General features: G+C 37.8%; 1 protein-coding gene across 1 annotated transcript in view; it reads right to left on the reverse strand.

Moving 5' to 3' along the window:
- Window positions 1–15,336, reverse strand: part of HCFC2 (host cell factor C2) — a 34,072-nt gene that overhangs the window by 13,851 nt on the left and 4,885 nt on the right. The window contains exons 4-10 of the mRNA XM_029955427.1: window positions 8,979–9,187; window positions 7,079–7,163; window positions 5,337–5,443; window positions 5,040–5,228; window positions 2,101–2,268; window positions 1,513–1,565; window positions 1–69 (exon numbers count right to left, since the gene is read on the reverse strand). Coding sequence (XP_029811287.1) covers window positions 1–69; window positions 1,513–1,565; window positions 2,101–2,268; window positions 5,040–5,228; window positions 5,337–5,443; window positions 7,079–7,163; window positions 8,979–9,187 — 880 coding nt within the window. The remainder of the gene's footprint in view (window positions 70–1,512; window positions 1,566–2,100; window positions 2,269–5,039; window positions 5,229–5,336; window positions 5,444–7,078; window positions 7,164–8,978; window positions 9,188–15,336) is intronic.

Genomic DNA, 15,336 nt, shown 5'->3' on the forward strand with positions numbered 1-15,336 from the left:
TCTGTTTTTCACAGAAGTTCCTTTCATAGGTGTATGTTCAGTCTTTGTACTGTTCATTGCATCACTGATCTATAAGAAATAAAATAGTTTATTGTAGAAAGCAATGTTCAACTTAATAGTAGAAATACATGTAAAAAAAAGCAAAATAACTTACAACTTGAATGCTCTTGAAAATAAGTTTACCAAGATATAAAACAGTTTAAATTATATACTTAATTTGTATAGGATTAGTTTTTAAATTTTACAACAGTTTAAGAAAACAATTTCCTCACTTAATCTCCATTCCCAAAAGACCAGTTCTAAAGGGGAATGGGAGGGTATATTCTGAGGGGAGAAACTGCAGACCACGTTTTACGAGTGGTAGTCAGTATACAAGTAAATATGTATGTGGCACATGAGACACACCAAAGCTACTGAGCTTAACACTTTTGTTAAATTTTCCTAACAAAGTCCACATGAATTTTAAAGATCTGATGACTCCTAAAAATAAAATCTCAGTTCAAGCAAATGAATTATTCTGTATGACTGTGTTTCCAAATAGATAGCAAAAATTAATACATATACATTCTTTACCATTAAACATTTTTAGATAGGAGTCTTTCTAAAATTGTTTTTCTCTGTCTTCTTCTACGCACTATAACGAACACATTTAAACTTTTTGATAACCAGGATCATGCAGGTGAAAGTCAGTTACTGTACAGCAATACATAGGGTCTCCTGAGCCATAACAGTGATCTGACTTCTTTCAAAAACCCCAATATTGCTGCCTCTTTTTACTTACCTGTTTTTTGTAACTTTTCTGTCTCCACTGTCAGTTATAACTTCTCATTCTAAAGATACCTGTCCACGACAGCCATGCTCAGAACGTGTGAGCTTATCCCTACGTTATTTCCCTTGAGAAGAACTACTGTATGTGTAGACAGTAGTTTCCCATGTAAAGCCAGTGCGAGTCCTAGTCATTAGTCTCTGCAGATGCCTACTGTGACACACTCCACAGACAGGAAATAACCTCACAAACATCAGTGCTCAACTTAGCAGCTCATATTCTTTGGTCAACAAAGTACACAGTAAAGAAATATATTTCATATGCATTTTTGAAGTACATCTTTATAAGTTTAAAATGAGCATGTGTAGAATATGTAGAAATCTCAAAATATTGATTTCAAGACACTAAGTATAAATTATAATGGATTCGCCTCTGCTGTTATATGCAGTGAGGACAGACTTCAATCTCCTGGTTGGTGGTTCTCAATCCAGGCTACTGCCCCAGTGCTCCGTGGAACTTCTCCTTACACCATGAGCTACCTGGCCATCATCCTCCAGAATCTGCCTCACTAAATCTGGGGAAAGGCTTGGGATTCTATGTAAATTTGTTTTTTAATCTCAGAGGTGATTCTAATATGCAGCCAGGGTTAAGAACCTCTGTCCCAGGGTAATATTCTAAAAACATTGATAAGAATTGAAACTCTAACCATAAACATTCATTTACCATCATAAATTTTGTTAACTTACACTGTTAGGAACGGTGCTATTACTGCCTGGTCTGTGAGGGTCCATTCTGACTCCTGTGGGAATGAGAAAGTTCAGACTGACATGCTCTAGATTAGCTTCAATAAAATATATTACAATTAAGTATTCCTGAAAGTTATATATTAAGGCTTAAAAGTAATATCTTTATCAAAGTTTATTTTCTTAATAGTTTAAAGGTTGACTGAAATCCTTTGCAAAAGAACATGTACAATTAAATGTGCTTTTACTTTCCAAGTGCCTGTTACTTTGAATACCTTCTTATAAAGCTGAAATATTTATGAAGGCTAATTAAAACCATCTCCTGAAGTCAGGGAGCATGTCAAAACAAGAAAGGACATCAGAGTGAACTGCAGAAAAAACACTCTATCCTACGTGTCTGTGTGTTCTGCCTACCGCATCATGATGGTCAGACAGGCAAGTTTTGGAATTGAAACGCAACGTATTGGATTAACCGGGCTCGCAACATCATATCACGACATTTTTAAAACTAGGCCTAATCACAGGCTTTCCCGCAGTCACTGTCTAAAAGGGCATCCGAGCGCGGCTGCTCGCGGGCCAAGGCGGCGCTACCTGGCAGATGCGGTGCCGCCGCGGAGTCCGGCGGTGCGGCGGGGTGCGGCAGGTCCGTGCTCAGCTGCAGGAGGTAGCCCTCCACCGTGGGCACTTCGTCCCATTTGACATGGAAAGAGCTGGTGGTGGCCTTGATCAACTGCACTTGTGACGGTGCTGGGGGTTTCTCTAAAGAACGATATTGATATACTTTCAAGTTTCAAATGTATCAATAGTTTGCTTATATGTTTGTGTGCGCCTGGGGTGCTGAGACCATCTCGCCTGTTTACCAGAAGGGGCAAGATTCATTAAGAGAAACTTAATTAGAGTAGGTCAAACAAAAACAGTTTGGGGTTCTGGCCTTATTTATTTATTTATTTATTTATTTACTTATTTAATTCCTTACACAAATAGCTCTACAAACAGAACAATCCAGTTCCAAGCTATCTGAGTCATCAGAATCAGAAAGAAATATCTAATCCTAGAAGTGGGGCGGGGCACCAAGTATTTTATAGTTACAGCTACATTATTTTACCTTTGTAAGTTTTTAATTTTAGGAGCCAATTTTCAGCCAATAGCATATATGTTAGAAATACTGTTAGTGTTAGCAAATATGATTTGCACATGATATTTTGGGAAAACACAACTTCTTGAAGTTAATACCCTTTTATCAAAACTTGTACTACTCCAAACAGGTAATTACTCTGGTACAAAACATTACCAACATTTCAAAAACCAGTAACATCCCATGAAAATCTGATTTTCTATTGACCTCTAGACTTCTTTATTCCTCAGCTACCTATTTGATCTCCTTATTTCAAACTTAGAGTCTAAATGGAGCTGTTATTTTTCTCAACAAGCCAGTTTTCTCCTCAGTCTTCCCCATCTCAGTGAATGGAAATACCACCAAATTATTCAAGCTAAAAATTTCATCTGCCTGTCCTCTCTTTCTGCCGTATGCCACACCCAATTCATCAGCCAGGCTGTCAACAAGAACTCCAAAACATATCCTGAATTCATCCACTTTTCCGCATCTCCATTGGCACCACTGTAGTCTAACACTTCTCTGACTGCTGGGGATGCCTCCTAACGTGTCTCACCGCGTGCACCTTTGCTCACCTTCAATTTATTTTCCATACAACTGCAAGGGCCATTCCAAAATGTACATCAGACCACAACCCATCTCTCCTTCAAAGTAATAAATAACCTACCTTTGTACTTTATATATAAACAATCCAAACTTTACCATGAAGTTCAAGGCCCTACATAGATCTGTTCAATGGTCACGTCTCTAACCTCCATCCCTACACTCTCCTCTTTCACTCGGCTCAGATCTGTTCCCCAGTGTGCCATGCATTCCCATCTCAGGGCCCTTGCACTTGCCGTTCCCTCTTCCTACAGTGTTTCTCCCCCAGCGTTGTCCATGGATAGCATCTTCTCCCCCATTTGGATTGTCCCAAATGCCATTACATGCTTTTCTAACTAACCACTCGGAAGCTAATCACCACCACCACCCCACTCCAGTACTCCATAACTATCCCACGGGTCTATCTTACTGTCTTCATATGCTTACCAGAAATAGAACTGACTTGTTAATTTGTTTGATTAGTGCCCATCATCCCCCTGCCCTCATACCCTCTAATAATATAAGGTCTCTGACAGCAGGGACATTATCGGTTTCTTTCACTGCTGTAGCATTTCACTTCTCGGCATTTAGAACATACAGCTGTCAATCAATAAGTATTTATTAAAAAATGGATGGTTCCATACTAAATAAGTTTTTAGTGCTGTAATGCTTTTCAAAAAACATTTTTACTTTGGAATACTTTTAGATTTACAGAAAAAATGCAGAGTGCCCATATACTCTTCACTGTTTTCCCTAATGCTATAACACACTTGTCAAAACGAAGAAGTTAACACTGGAATAATACCATTAACTAAACTACAGACCATTCAGGTTTCACCAGTTTTCAATTTATGTTTTTTGTTTGTTTCAACCTAGGGCATACCACATTGCATTTAGTTATCACATCTCGTTAGTCTCCTGCAATTTGTGACTATTTCTCACTTTCCGTGTTGTTCATCACTTTGAAACTTTTTTTAAGTGCTTATCCATTCATTTTGAGAGAGAGAGAGAGATAGAGCGCGCACAGAGGCGGGGCAGAGAGAGAGGGAGACAGAGAATCTGAAGCAGGCTCCACTCTGCCAGCAGAGCCCTATTTGGGACTTGATCTCACAAACCATGAAATCGTGACCTGACCTGAAATCAAGAGTCCAACTCATTGCTTTCAAAGCTCCCCTCATCACTTTAAAACTTTTTAAGAGTATTGTTCACATATTCTGTAGAAGGTCTAGAATGTCCCTCAATTTGTACTTATCTGATATGTTCTCTCAGAGTGGAGTTGTAGGTTTTGGGGTAACACAAAGGTGAAGTTTCTTCTTATCGTATGGTATGAGAAGCAGGAGTAAAGGATAACACTGATTACTTGATTAAGGTGGTGTTTTCCAGGTTTCTCTGCCATAAAGCCACTGCTATTTTTCCCTTTCCATATTCTATGCGTCAGAAGGGAGTCACTATATCTCAGTGTACACACTCAAAGAGAGGGACTCTCACAGGTGCTTGGGTGGCTCAGTCGGTTGAGCATCCAACTTCAGCTCAGGTCATGATGTCATTGTCTCAGTTCGGTTCGTGGGTTTGAGCCTCACCCACATTGGCCTCTGCACTATCAGTGTAGAGCCTGCTCAGGATTCTGTCTCTCTGTCTCTCTCTCTCTCTCTCAAAATAAATAAACTTAAAACTCTCATGAAGTGGGAAATACCTACATATAATATTTCTTCCATTCATTTTTAATTATGGAAAAGAGAGGCAGTGGCATTTTCACCAAGTCTTAAAAGACAAGGAGCGCTCAGGTATTTATTTACCTCAAGGAAGATTATATTTGTTACCTACTCTTACCTACCAGTATCAAGATACCAAAGATCCTTGCAGCAAACTTGACTATTCAGTGCTTTTTTGTAGCCATCTCTTCCACTCCAAAAATACAATCGAGTGCCAACTGCAACAGCACAGTGTCCAGCTCGTGGTCTTGGTCTTGAATTTTTTTTATCTTCCTGAGAATCTGATACTAGGGTGGTCCACTCTGCTGTATCTAAAAGACAGAAATATCCATGACTATATTACTGTTCTTAAGCAACAAAATAATAAGAACTCTTTTATTAATAAATTTGCTTCAACAAGTAACTCTTAAAAGACTCACCCAGATTTAGGTAAGAAAATGAACTAGTACATCTCCATTCACAATCATGAGGTGAAGTCTCAATATTCTCCCCCTTGTGTGGAACCCATCCACCAAAAATGTACATCCTGAACAACAAAAAGAGAGAACATAAAGTGGCTTTTGTTTCTAAAACTATGCTTTTTTTTAGATGTTAAATGCTAAGAATGGACTTAAATTTCTTATTTGTTTACTCAAAGTTTCAGGACGATTAACTCATTATGGTCAAGGTAATGGGAATAAGATAATGAATTAAGTGATCTCTGAAGAGTTTACACTTTTGTGAAGCAATACAAAACCAAATTATTTCTCTCTGGTAAGTCACTTAAAGCAGAAAATATTTCAATTGTAATACATTTGAAAATCAATATTGTATATAATATACTGAAAGTGCCTGAGTGAGAAAGATAGTCAAATGATCTATGATATCCAAAGTCAAATTTAGAGTTGGATGCATACAGTAACTAAAGAAGATTAAGTTTCTGGTAATTTTGGTCACTGATAGCACTCAAAAAACTGCTGCGGCATCAGGTAGTTCTGTCAGTTAAGCTTCTGACTCTTGATGTCAACTCAGGTCATCATCTCATGGTTTGTGAGTTTGAGCTCTCCATAGGAGCCTGCTTGGGATTCCTTCTCCCTCTCTCTCTCTCTCTCTCTCTCTGAAAATATATAAATAAACATTAAAACAAAAAACAAACCAAAAAATACCTTCAGCTACGTCCCACAGAGCCCCCAAGGTTCTTGAGACCTGCCTAATGGCTGCTGAAGGAGAAAGGCTCTTCAGGCAGAGCTTAGGGCCCAGTGACCTCATGCCCAGAACAGAAGCTCTATTTTCTATCTGTTTTATATAATAGAGTTCCAATGGAAAACCACATTTTATAAAAGGGTCCTGATATTTTTAAAAAATGTGTATCTTATCAGATTTGTTTATGGCTATTTTTAAAAAAGAACTAATGAGGTTCTAGTTGTTTCCTAAAACATTACTTTTAAGGTAAAGTCTCTACACAAGAAAATACTTAATTAAATTACATTTGCACAATAATGTACAAATAAGGGAACTTGTTGATGACAGTAATAGCTAACCTTTATGGAGTACTCCTCATGCACTCCTTATGTACCTGGTACTGTTTAGAGCATTTCATATGTATTAATCCATTTAATCCTGAAAACAATCTTGTGAAGTAGGTTTTACTATTAACTGTATTTTATATGTGAGGAAACTGAGGTATAGGCAGATGAAATTTCCTTGACCCGGGTCATACAGGACAAGTACCAAAGCTGGAGACGTGAGTTCAGGCAATCTGGTTACAGATTTTATGATCTCATCATAACTCTACCCAAAGTTTAATGAGTGAGTGCACATTCTGAGTTCCTACCTAAGTATAGGTCAAGCACTACCAAAAATAAGTAAAATGAAACACTGAGTTAGGTGTTGGGGAACAGAGCAGCGTGACAACACGGTGCCTCAGACTTAAGTAAATGGACTCTGTGCAAGGAAAGCGCTGTGAGGAATGCACACAAGTATAAGAGGCAGCGGGAGAAGAAAATGGCAAAGTGTTTAAGCTTCTGCAGGCTTACTATTTCACTTCAGGAAACTCAACCAAACATTATTAAACTCAACAATCTATTCCTAAGAAACTGGAAGCACCACTCTCCCTTGTGGGTGTCTTTCTTAAGTTGGTTTAAAAAAGTGAAAAACAAGAAAACCAGAACCCAGCACCTACTTGTTTCCTATAACACTGGCTGTGTGCAGGCTTCGTGGGAGTGGCACCACCCCTTTTGTTTCTGGTTTTGACCACGACATAGTTTCTGGAAGTAAAAATAAGCACATTGGCAGTTTGCTCTAATAATAGCAAGTTACCTCACCTTGCAGAATTTTAAAAAACAAAAAAGGATTTACCAAAAAGAAGCAAAAATGTTTCAAAACCATTACTTGAGTTTCATATTAGAATGAACATTTCCAGCCGACATGAACAGCCAATTACAGTAATCTACTTATACATGAACATTAGTGTTTGTAATGAGAGGTGTATTTCGGGTGCTACCAATTTTGAATTAAAACCAGATTAGAGATTTTCACATTTTAAGTAAGAGCACATTGTGTAGAAGCCAGTCAAAGGTGAGAGGCACACCTACTTCCCAATCACTCATTCCTAGGGTCCGTGTAAAGAGAGCTAGGTAGCCCGGGGTTTCTCACTGACTAGCAATAACATGACTAATGCTACGTTTCCTATAGACAGAGTAACCATATAAATCTGATCATCCCCAACCTGGACATTTTACAGAGTGGTAATTGATACTATTGATAATCACATGGGACAATAAGCCTAAATCAGTCATCTTAGACAAACCAGGACATACGGTGACTCTACTTATAAGGAGCACGGGAGAGTTACTGCCATAAACCAAACATTCATTTGTTTAACTTCCGGGAGCTGCATCGGCCTCACTGGATGACATAGTCACAGCAAGTAAATGGCAGACGTTTGCACAGCTCCTGCCATGAAGCCAAACTGGTATCTCTTTCTACTACTGGCTCATATCAGGAACGGGACTGCTGTTATTGATCAGGCCTCACAGTGTTCCAAATCAGACCAATATTCCCCACACAGACACCTCATGAGAAGAAGCATATTCCCACCTCTACAAAGAAGATTTTAGACAAAGCACTGCAGATGTTTGTTGAAAGGCTCTTCTAATGAGCCTTACAGACCCAAGACATAAATAATAAAGGGGATTAAAAACACGAGAGATACAATTAACTCTGGCCTGGAAAATAAGAGTCTAACTTAGAGATAAGAAACAGAGTAGAGCAGACATAAGTTACTACACATACCTTTGCTAATTGGTGCCATGAATACCTTCCCTTACATGGATAATAAGGATGGGTAAGAGTAATTAAAACATAAACCCATATACAAAGGCTGACCCATTCAGGGGCCCTATGGTGCTTGCGCCTGCAACATCAAATAATGAGGTTTGCACAAGCAACTTACTGACCAGCTCAAATACATTCTTCCTTTTGTGACTGACACAGAATGACTCCTAGCCTACCCATATATCACTCAACCTATGCCTGAATCGTAGCATTATTGATATAAACAAATGTGTATGTTATCTGCTTCTCACTAAGATCCTGTTATCCTACTAGTTGTAAAATTTTACTACCTCACTGTAATTAGAGTAGTTCTACAAAAATGCCTCTGTAAAACCTGTTTCTGTACACTTTTCAAAGCATCTTATCACTGAGATTTATTCGTTGTAAAAATTCCACCTTCTGATGTCATGCTATCATTTGACCTAAAAAAAAAGACACCAAAACAGACAGAGCAGAGATGCCTGCCTGGTGATTAGAAAGCAACTCAAGGCTCTTTCACTCCCTTCACTGACACTGTCTATCCTTCAGGAAACCCTGGACCTGCTGGAGCTAGACTCTGGCATTTAACTTAGATCAGCGACCATTCACATTACATCTTGGCTGTTCTGGAGCTGGCTACACGTGCCTTCTATAAATCTAAGTATTACTCAATAAATACTGCAATCAAATATATTTTTCAAAGCAATTTTTACATTTTCCTTTATCAGTCACAACCAATCACTGAGTCTGAATCAGGGTAAGCTTACCTAAGTCAAGCTGCCAGAGATCGTCCAGGCGAGCACCACACATTCCACCGAAGACATACATTTTAGGACTTCCAGAATCTTTTTTGCAATATATCACAGCTGTGTGGGATTCTCTTGGAGAAGGCACAATCCCTTTAGTCACTGGAATGCTCCAACCCACCACACCAGAACCATGCTGTAGCTCCAACTCATAGAAATCATTTAAATATCTAGGATATCATGAAATAATATTAAGACATTAACACAACATATACCTTCTATTCAATTTTTGTTTCTATCTATAACGGTAACATATGCTTGCTGTGAAAACGTCATTATACGGAAAGGCATGAGGAGAGGAGAAGCCCCCTTCCTCATTTATTCACCACGCATTTATCAAAACCTGTCGTGTACACCAGGTACTCTTGCAGGGATCAGCAGTGAACAGAAGAGATTAAAAAACTTCCTGCCATCATTTAACGAACACTCACGTCCACGACAACTGTGATGGTTTCAAAGCATAGCCACAAATTCTCTGACACTCTTCCATTCAGGAGGTAGGATCTATATCTGTCCTCACCCTCAAATCTAGGCAAGCCTGTGACTGCTTCAACTAGAGGATGGTGAAAGGACACTATGTGACTTCTGAGGCTCGGTCACAGAAGGCTAATGCAGGTTCACTATAGAACTCTTGTTCTTGGAATCCTGAAGCACCAGGTAAGTCCAACTAGCACACAAACACCATCTGAAGCAGCATATATAGGCATGCAGGATAATGGCCCCAGTCCGTCCATCTTTTAGCCATTTCCACTGAGGCCTCAGATGTGGGAGTGACCATTCAAGCCTTCCCATCTCAGGGTCCAGCCGTCACTGCTGTGTCCTATCTGAATTCCTGATGCACAGAATCCCTGATCATAATAAAATGCTTGTTATTTTACATCACTAACTTTTGGGGGAGTTTATTACATGGTACTAGATAGCCAGGACAATCACTATTGACAATAATTGATAAATACACTTTCTTTCCTTCTTTCTTTTTTATTTTAGAGAGCGAGAGAGTGTGAGCAGGGGACAGGGGCTCCATGGAGCCTAGGGAGCTTGATCCCATGACCCTGGGAACATGACCTGAGCCAAAATCAAGAGCTGGATGCTCAACCAACTGAGCCCCTCCCCTCAGCGCCCCAGTTAATACCCTTTCTGACCTCTGTCTCTATATGGATACCCACATATGTATAAATGAGACATACTACAAATGTTGCTTTGTGACTTTTTTCTTCTAAAAATTTCACTCTATAATGTCATAGCAATGCCCTACATAGCTTTTTTTTTTTTTTTAAACTCTAGAAACTGGCATGGAACTTCTCATGAGTAGCACTGATGTTTTCAATGTTTTGATCAAAGTGACTTTTATAGGAATATATTTCCTATCAAATTCTTACTCAAATATGAGGGCAAAATTAAAACACTTTAGGACATATAAAACTATTAAGTGTAGATATATAATTGTTTTGGGAAAAAATGACTTTATATGTCATTCCAAAAAAATAAAAAGAAATTCAAGAAAGAATACACTGAATAAGAGACATGGTGGTACAAAGAAACCAAAGATTTATAATCACATTTAAATTGATGTTTATAAGTGTGGTTGTGAGGTCTAACCAAACAGTTAGAAAGACTAACCAGATAATCTCTTAACATTATTATAATCTGGAATAAGATTCAAGAATACATGGAACATATGGGAAAATAAGGATAAGCAAAAGAAGGTAAAGATAGTAATCAATTATCAAAGATGACAAGATATTTTCAATTTAAATGTGTGTAATAATTTCTGAACAACTAACAGAAGCACAGAATTAGTACAGATGGCATATATAGGCAACAATAAGCAGAATAGGTGGAAAACATAAAACATTAAAGTAGGAAAAGACTTCCCTATGAAGAGACAAAGTCTCTTGGGAGCAGGAAACATGTAGGGAAAACAAAATAAAAGAACCCTAAACCCAGCTGTAAGCAATTAACAGTAATGATAATATCAAAACTACGTAACAACTGATGTGGCATAGACTTACACAGATCTGAATGCATGCCAGCCAGGAGGCTACACCAGTTCATACTGGTTGTTAATCCTACTTAAAAAAAAAAAAGTCTACAACAAAATAATACACACAGGCTGAAGATTAGATACACAAGGAACAAACCACAAATGCACAGTCACAGGGAGATTTTAACATGTCATTCAGAAGTTGATCTGACGTGGACTCACAAAACAATAAAGCTTCGAGTAATAATTTAAAACACTGATTTAATAAAGAACCTTGTCCCCAGGCAAGAACTTACAATCTTCCCAAGCACCTACAGAACCACCACAAAACCTGACAGATGTACACCACAGGACCATCTCCAAGGAGGAGAATCCCCAAATTTTCCCCATACAGTATAGTTTGTAACCCCTGGTCTAGAGAGCCTAGAAAAAGACCCATGTAAATAAGGATTAAGATATGATAGAGACAGGACTTCAAATCAGTGAGGAAAAAATGACTTATTTAATAAATGGCAGTGAGAGAATTAGAAATCCATTATGAAGGAAAAGTAAAAATCCTCATACTAGTCATAAAAATATACTCTAAATCTATAAATATTTGAAACATAAAGAATAAATCTGTAAAATATTAGAAAAATATAGGGGGTGCCTGGGTGGCTCAGTTGGTTGAGCGTCTAGCTTTGGCTCTGGTCATGATCTCATGGTTCATGGGTTCAAGCCCCGTGTCGAGCTCTGTGCTGACAGCTAGCTCAGAGCCTGGAGCCTGCTTCAGATTCTGTATCTCCCTCTCTCTCTGACCCTCCCTGCTCATGCTGTCTCTGTCTCTCAAAAATAAAATAAAATTAAATAAAATAAGAAAAATATAGATTGTACTAGAAAATATAGAAAAATAATTTTGGCATAGGAGAATCTTCCTAAGCAAGAAAAAAAAATCCCAGAAAGCAATAAAAGAAAACACTGTCAAACCTGATAAAACAAAAATGAAAACCCTCCTTAAAAAAAAAAAAAGGTAAATAGAAGACTTGGGTAAAGTATTTAGAATATAAGAACAAAATATATGAAGAACTCCAAAGGATCAATAATAATAGTAAAACTGAAATCCTAGAGGTATGATTAGAAATGACAAGTGAGGGGTGCCTAGGTGACTCAATCAGTTTAGTGTCTGACTCTTGATTCAAGCTCAGGTCATGATCTCACAGGGTGAAACTGAGCCCTGTATCAGGCTCCATGGTGCTGGGCATGGCGCTTGCTTAGGATTCTCTCTCTACCTCTCTTGCTCTACCCTGCTTGCATGCTCTATCAAATATATATAAATGAAAAAACAAAAATAAATACATACAAAGAAATAACAAATGAATTTGTCAAGGTCACAGGATACAAGATCAATATATAGAAATCAACTGTGTTTCTATACACTAGCAATAAACCGACTATATTTCTATATACTAGCAATAACCCAAAAATAAAATAAAATGAACAAACCAAAGCTATTCATGCCATTGAAAAGAATTAAAAAATAGGAATTAATAAAATCAGAGCAACACACATTTAAAACCTCAAAATATTGCTGGGAGAAATGAAAGAAGATCTAAATAAATGGAGAGACATCCCAGTTTGGTGGGCTGTAAGACAGTAATTCTCCATAACTTCATATATTTCACATAATACCTACCAAATTCCAGCAGACCTTCCTGCAGAAACTGGCAAGCTGATCCTAAATTTAAATAGAAATGCAAAGGACCCAGAACAGCCAAAAAAAAAAAACAAAAACAAAAACAAAACAAACAAAAAAAACCCAAACCAAAACAAAACAAAAAAACCTCTTGAAAAACATAATAAAATCTGAGAACTTATATCTTCCGATTTCAAAACTTACTACAAAGCTATAGTAATCAAAACAGTGTGGTACCATCATTAAGCTAGACATATAGATCAAGAGAACAGAGTGGAGAGTCCACAAATAAACCATTACAATTATGGTTAATTGATTTTCAACAAAAATGCCAAGATAATACAATGGGAAAAGAACAGTCTTTTCAATAAAAGGTGCTGGCACAACTGGATATCCACAAGGAAAAAGATATAAACAAAGATACTTTATCACAGGCAAAAAAAAAGTAATTCAAATGAATCACAGATATAAAGATAAGACCTAAAACCATAAAACTTCTAAAAGAAAGTAGAGTAACAAATTTTCATCACTGTGAAATAGGCAGAGTTTTAAATATGATACTAAAAGCACGATTCAAACAGAAAACACTGATATATTGGACTTAGCCAAATTAAAAGCTTTGTGCTTCAAAAGATATCATTAGATATCTTTCTTAATGATATCTAAGAAAATGAAAAGATAAGCTACAGACTAGAAGAAAATATTTGCAAATCACGTTTCTGATTTTTTTTTTAAACCCTTATATTGGGGCACCTGGCTGGTTGGAAGAGCATGTGACTCTTGATCTCTGGGTTATTGAGTTTGAGGTCCATTTTGGGTGTGTTGGGTGTAGAGATTACTTAAATAAAAACAAACTTCTAAAAAAATCTTATATGCAGAATATACAAAGAATTCTTACAATTCAACAATAAGAATACAAACCACTTAATTTAAAAATGGATAAAGATTTGAATAGAAATTTCACCAAAGAAGATATGCAAAGGGCTCAAAAGGCTCATGAAAAGATGCTCAGCATCATTGGTCATTAGAGAAATGCATATGGTTTAATGAGATACCACCTTATACACACTAGGTTGGCTGCAATAAAGAGACAGACAGTAATAAGTGTTAGCAAGAATGTGGAAAATTAGAACCCTCATACTTTGTTGGTGGAAATGTAAAATGGTAGAGTCACTTTGGAAAATGGTTTGGTAGTTCTTAAGAAGTTAAACATAAATTTACCATGTGACCTAACAATTCTGCTAAGTATCTAATCAAGAGGAATGAATACACAGCCATAGAAAGACCCATATACAACTTTATTCATAAAAGCCAAAAACTAAAACAAACAAACAAACAAACAAACAACTCAGATATCCATTAACTGACGAACAGATGAACAAAATGTGGTATATCCATACAATGGAGTAATATTCAGCAAAAAAAAAAAAAAGGAAGAAATATTTGATACATATACTACAACATGGTTGAATCTCAAAAACATTATGCTAGGTGAAAAGAGATAAATGCAGAAAATCACATTTATAGGAAATGTCCAGAAAAAACTAAAAAGTCATTGCCTGGGGACTGACTACAAATGAATAAAAATGTTTCATTTTGGTGTGATGCAAATTGTCTAAACCTGGATTATGGTGATGGATATACAACATGGTAAATTTACTAAAGTCACTAAATTGCACATATAAAAGGTATCAGTTTTATGGTACATAATTTTTTTAAGTTTATTTTGAGAGAGAGAGAGAGAGCATGTGCATTAGTGGGGAGAGGCAGAGAGAGGGAGAGAGAGAATTCCAAGCAGATTCTCTGCTGTCAGCACAGAGCCCAATGGAAAGCTCAATTTCAAGAAGCATGAGATCATGACCCGAGCCAAGATTAAGAGTCGGACACAGGGTGCCTGGGTGGCTCAGTCGGTTGAGCATCTGACTTCGGCTCAGGTCATGATCTCTCAGTTCATGGGTTTGAGCCCTGCATCAGGCTCTGTGCTGATAGCTAGCTCAGAGCCTGGAGCCTGTCTTTAGATTCTGTGTCTCCCTCTCTCTCTGACTCTCCCTTGCTCATGCTGTCTCTCTCGCTGTCTCTCCCTCTCTCTCTCTCTCAAGTAAATAAAAACAGTAAAAAAAAAAAAAAAAAAAAAAGAGTCCGACACTTGGGCGCCGGGTGGCTTAGCTGAGTGTCCCACTCTTGATTTTGACTCAGGTCATGATCTCACAGTTTCATGGGTTTGAGCCCTGTGTCCGGCTCTGGGCTGACAGTGAAGAATCTGCTTGAGATTCTCCCTCTCTCCTCTCTCTGTCTCTCCCCCACTCACACTCTCTCTTTAGCTCTCAAAATAAGTAAACTTAAAATAAAAAAGAGTCAGATGTTTAACCAACAGACCCATCCAGGCACCCCATGATATATAATTTACACTTCAATTATTTATTTATTTATTTTTTTGTTTTATTTATTTTTGATACAGAGAGAGACAGAGCATGAGAGGGGGAGGGGCAGAGAGAGAGGGAGACACAGAACCGGAAGCAGGCTCCAGGCTCTGAGCTAGCTGTCAGCACAGAGCCCGATGCGGGGCTCGAACCCACAAATGTGAGATCTGACCTGAGCCGAAGCCGGAGGCTCAACCGACTGAGCCACCCAGGCACCCCTATACTTCAATTATTTAAAAGGGA

The sequence above is a fragment of the Suricata suricatta genome, chromosome 10 (genome assembly GCF_006229205.1).
Source record: "Suricata suricatta isolate VVHF042 chromosome 10, meerkat_22Aug2017_6uvM2_HiC, whole genome shotgun sequence".
In the NCBI taxonomy this organism is placed as follows: domain Eukaryota; kingdom Metazoa; phylum Chordata; class Mammalia; order Carnivora; family Herpestidae; genus Suricata; species Suricata suricatta.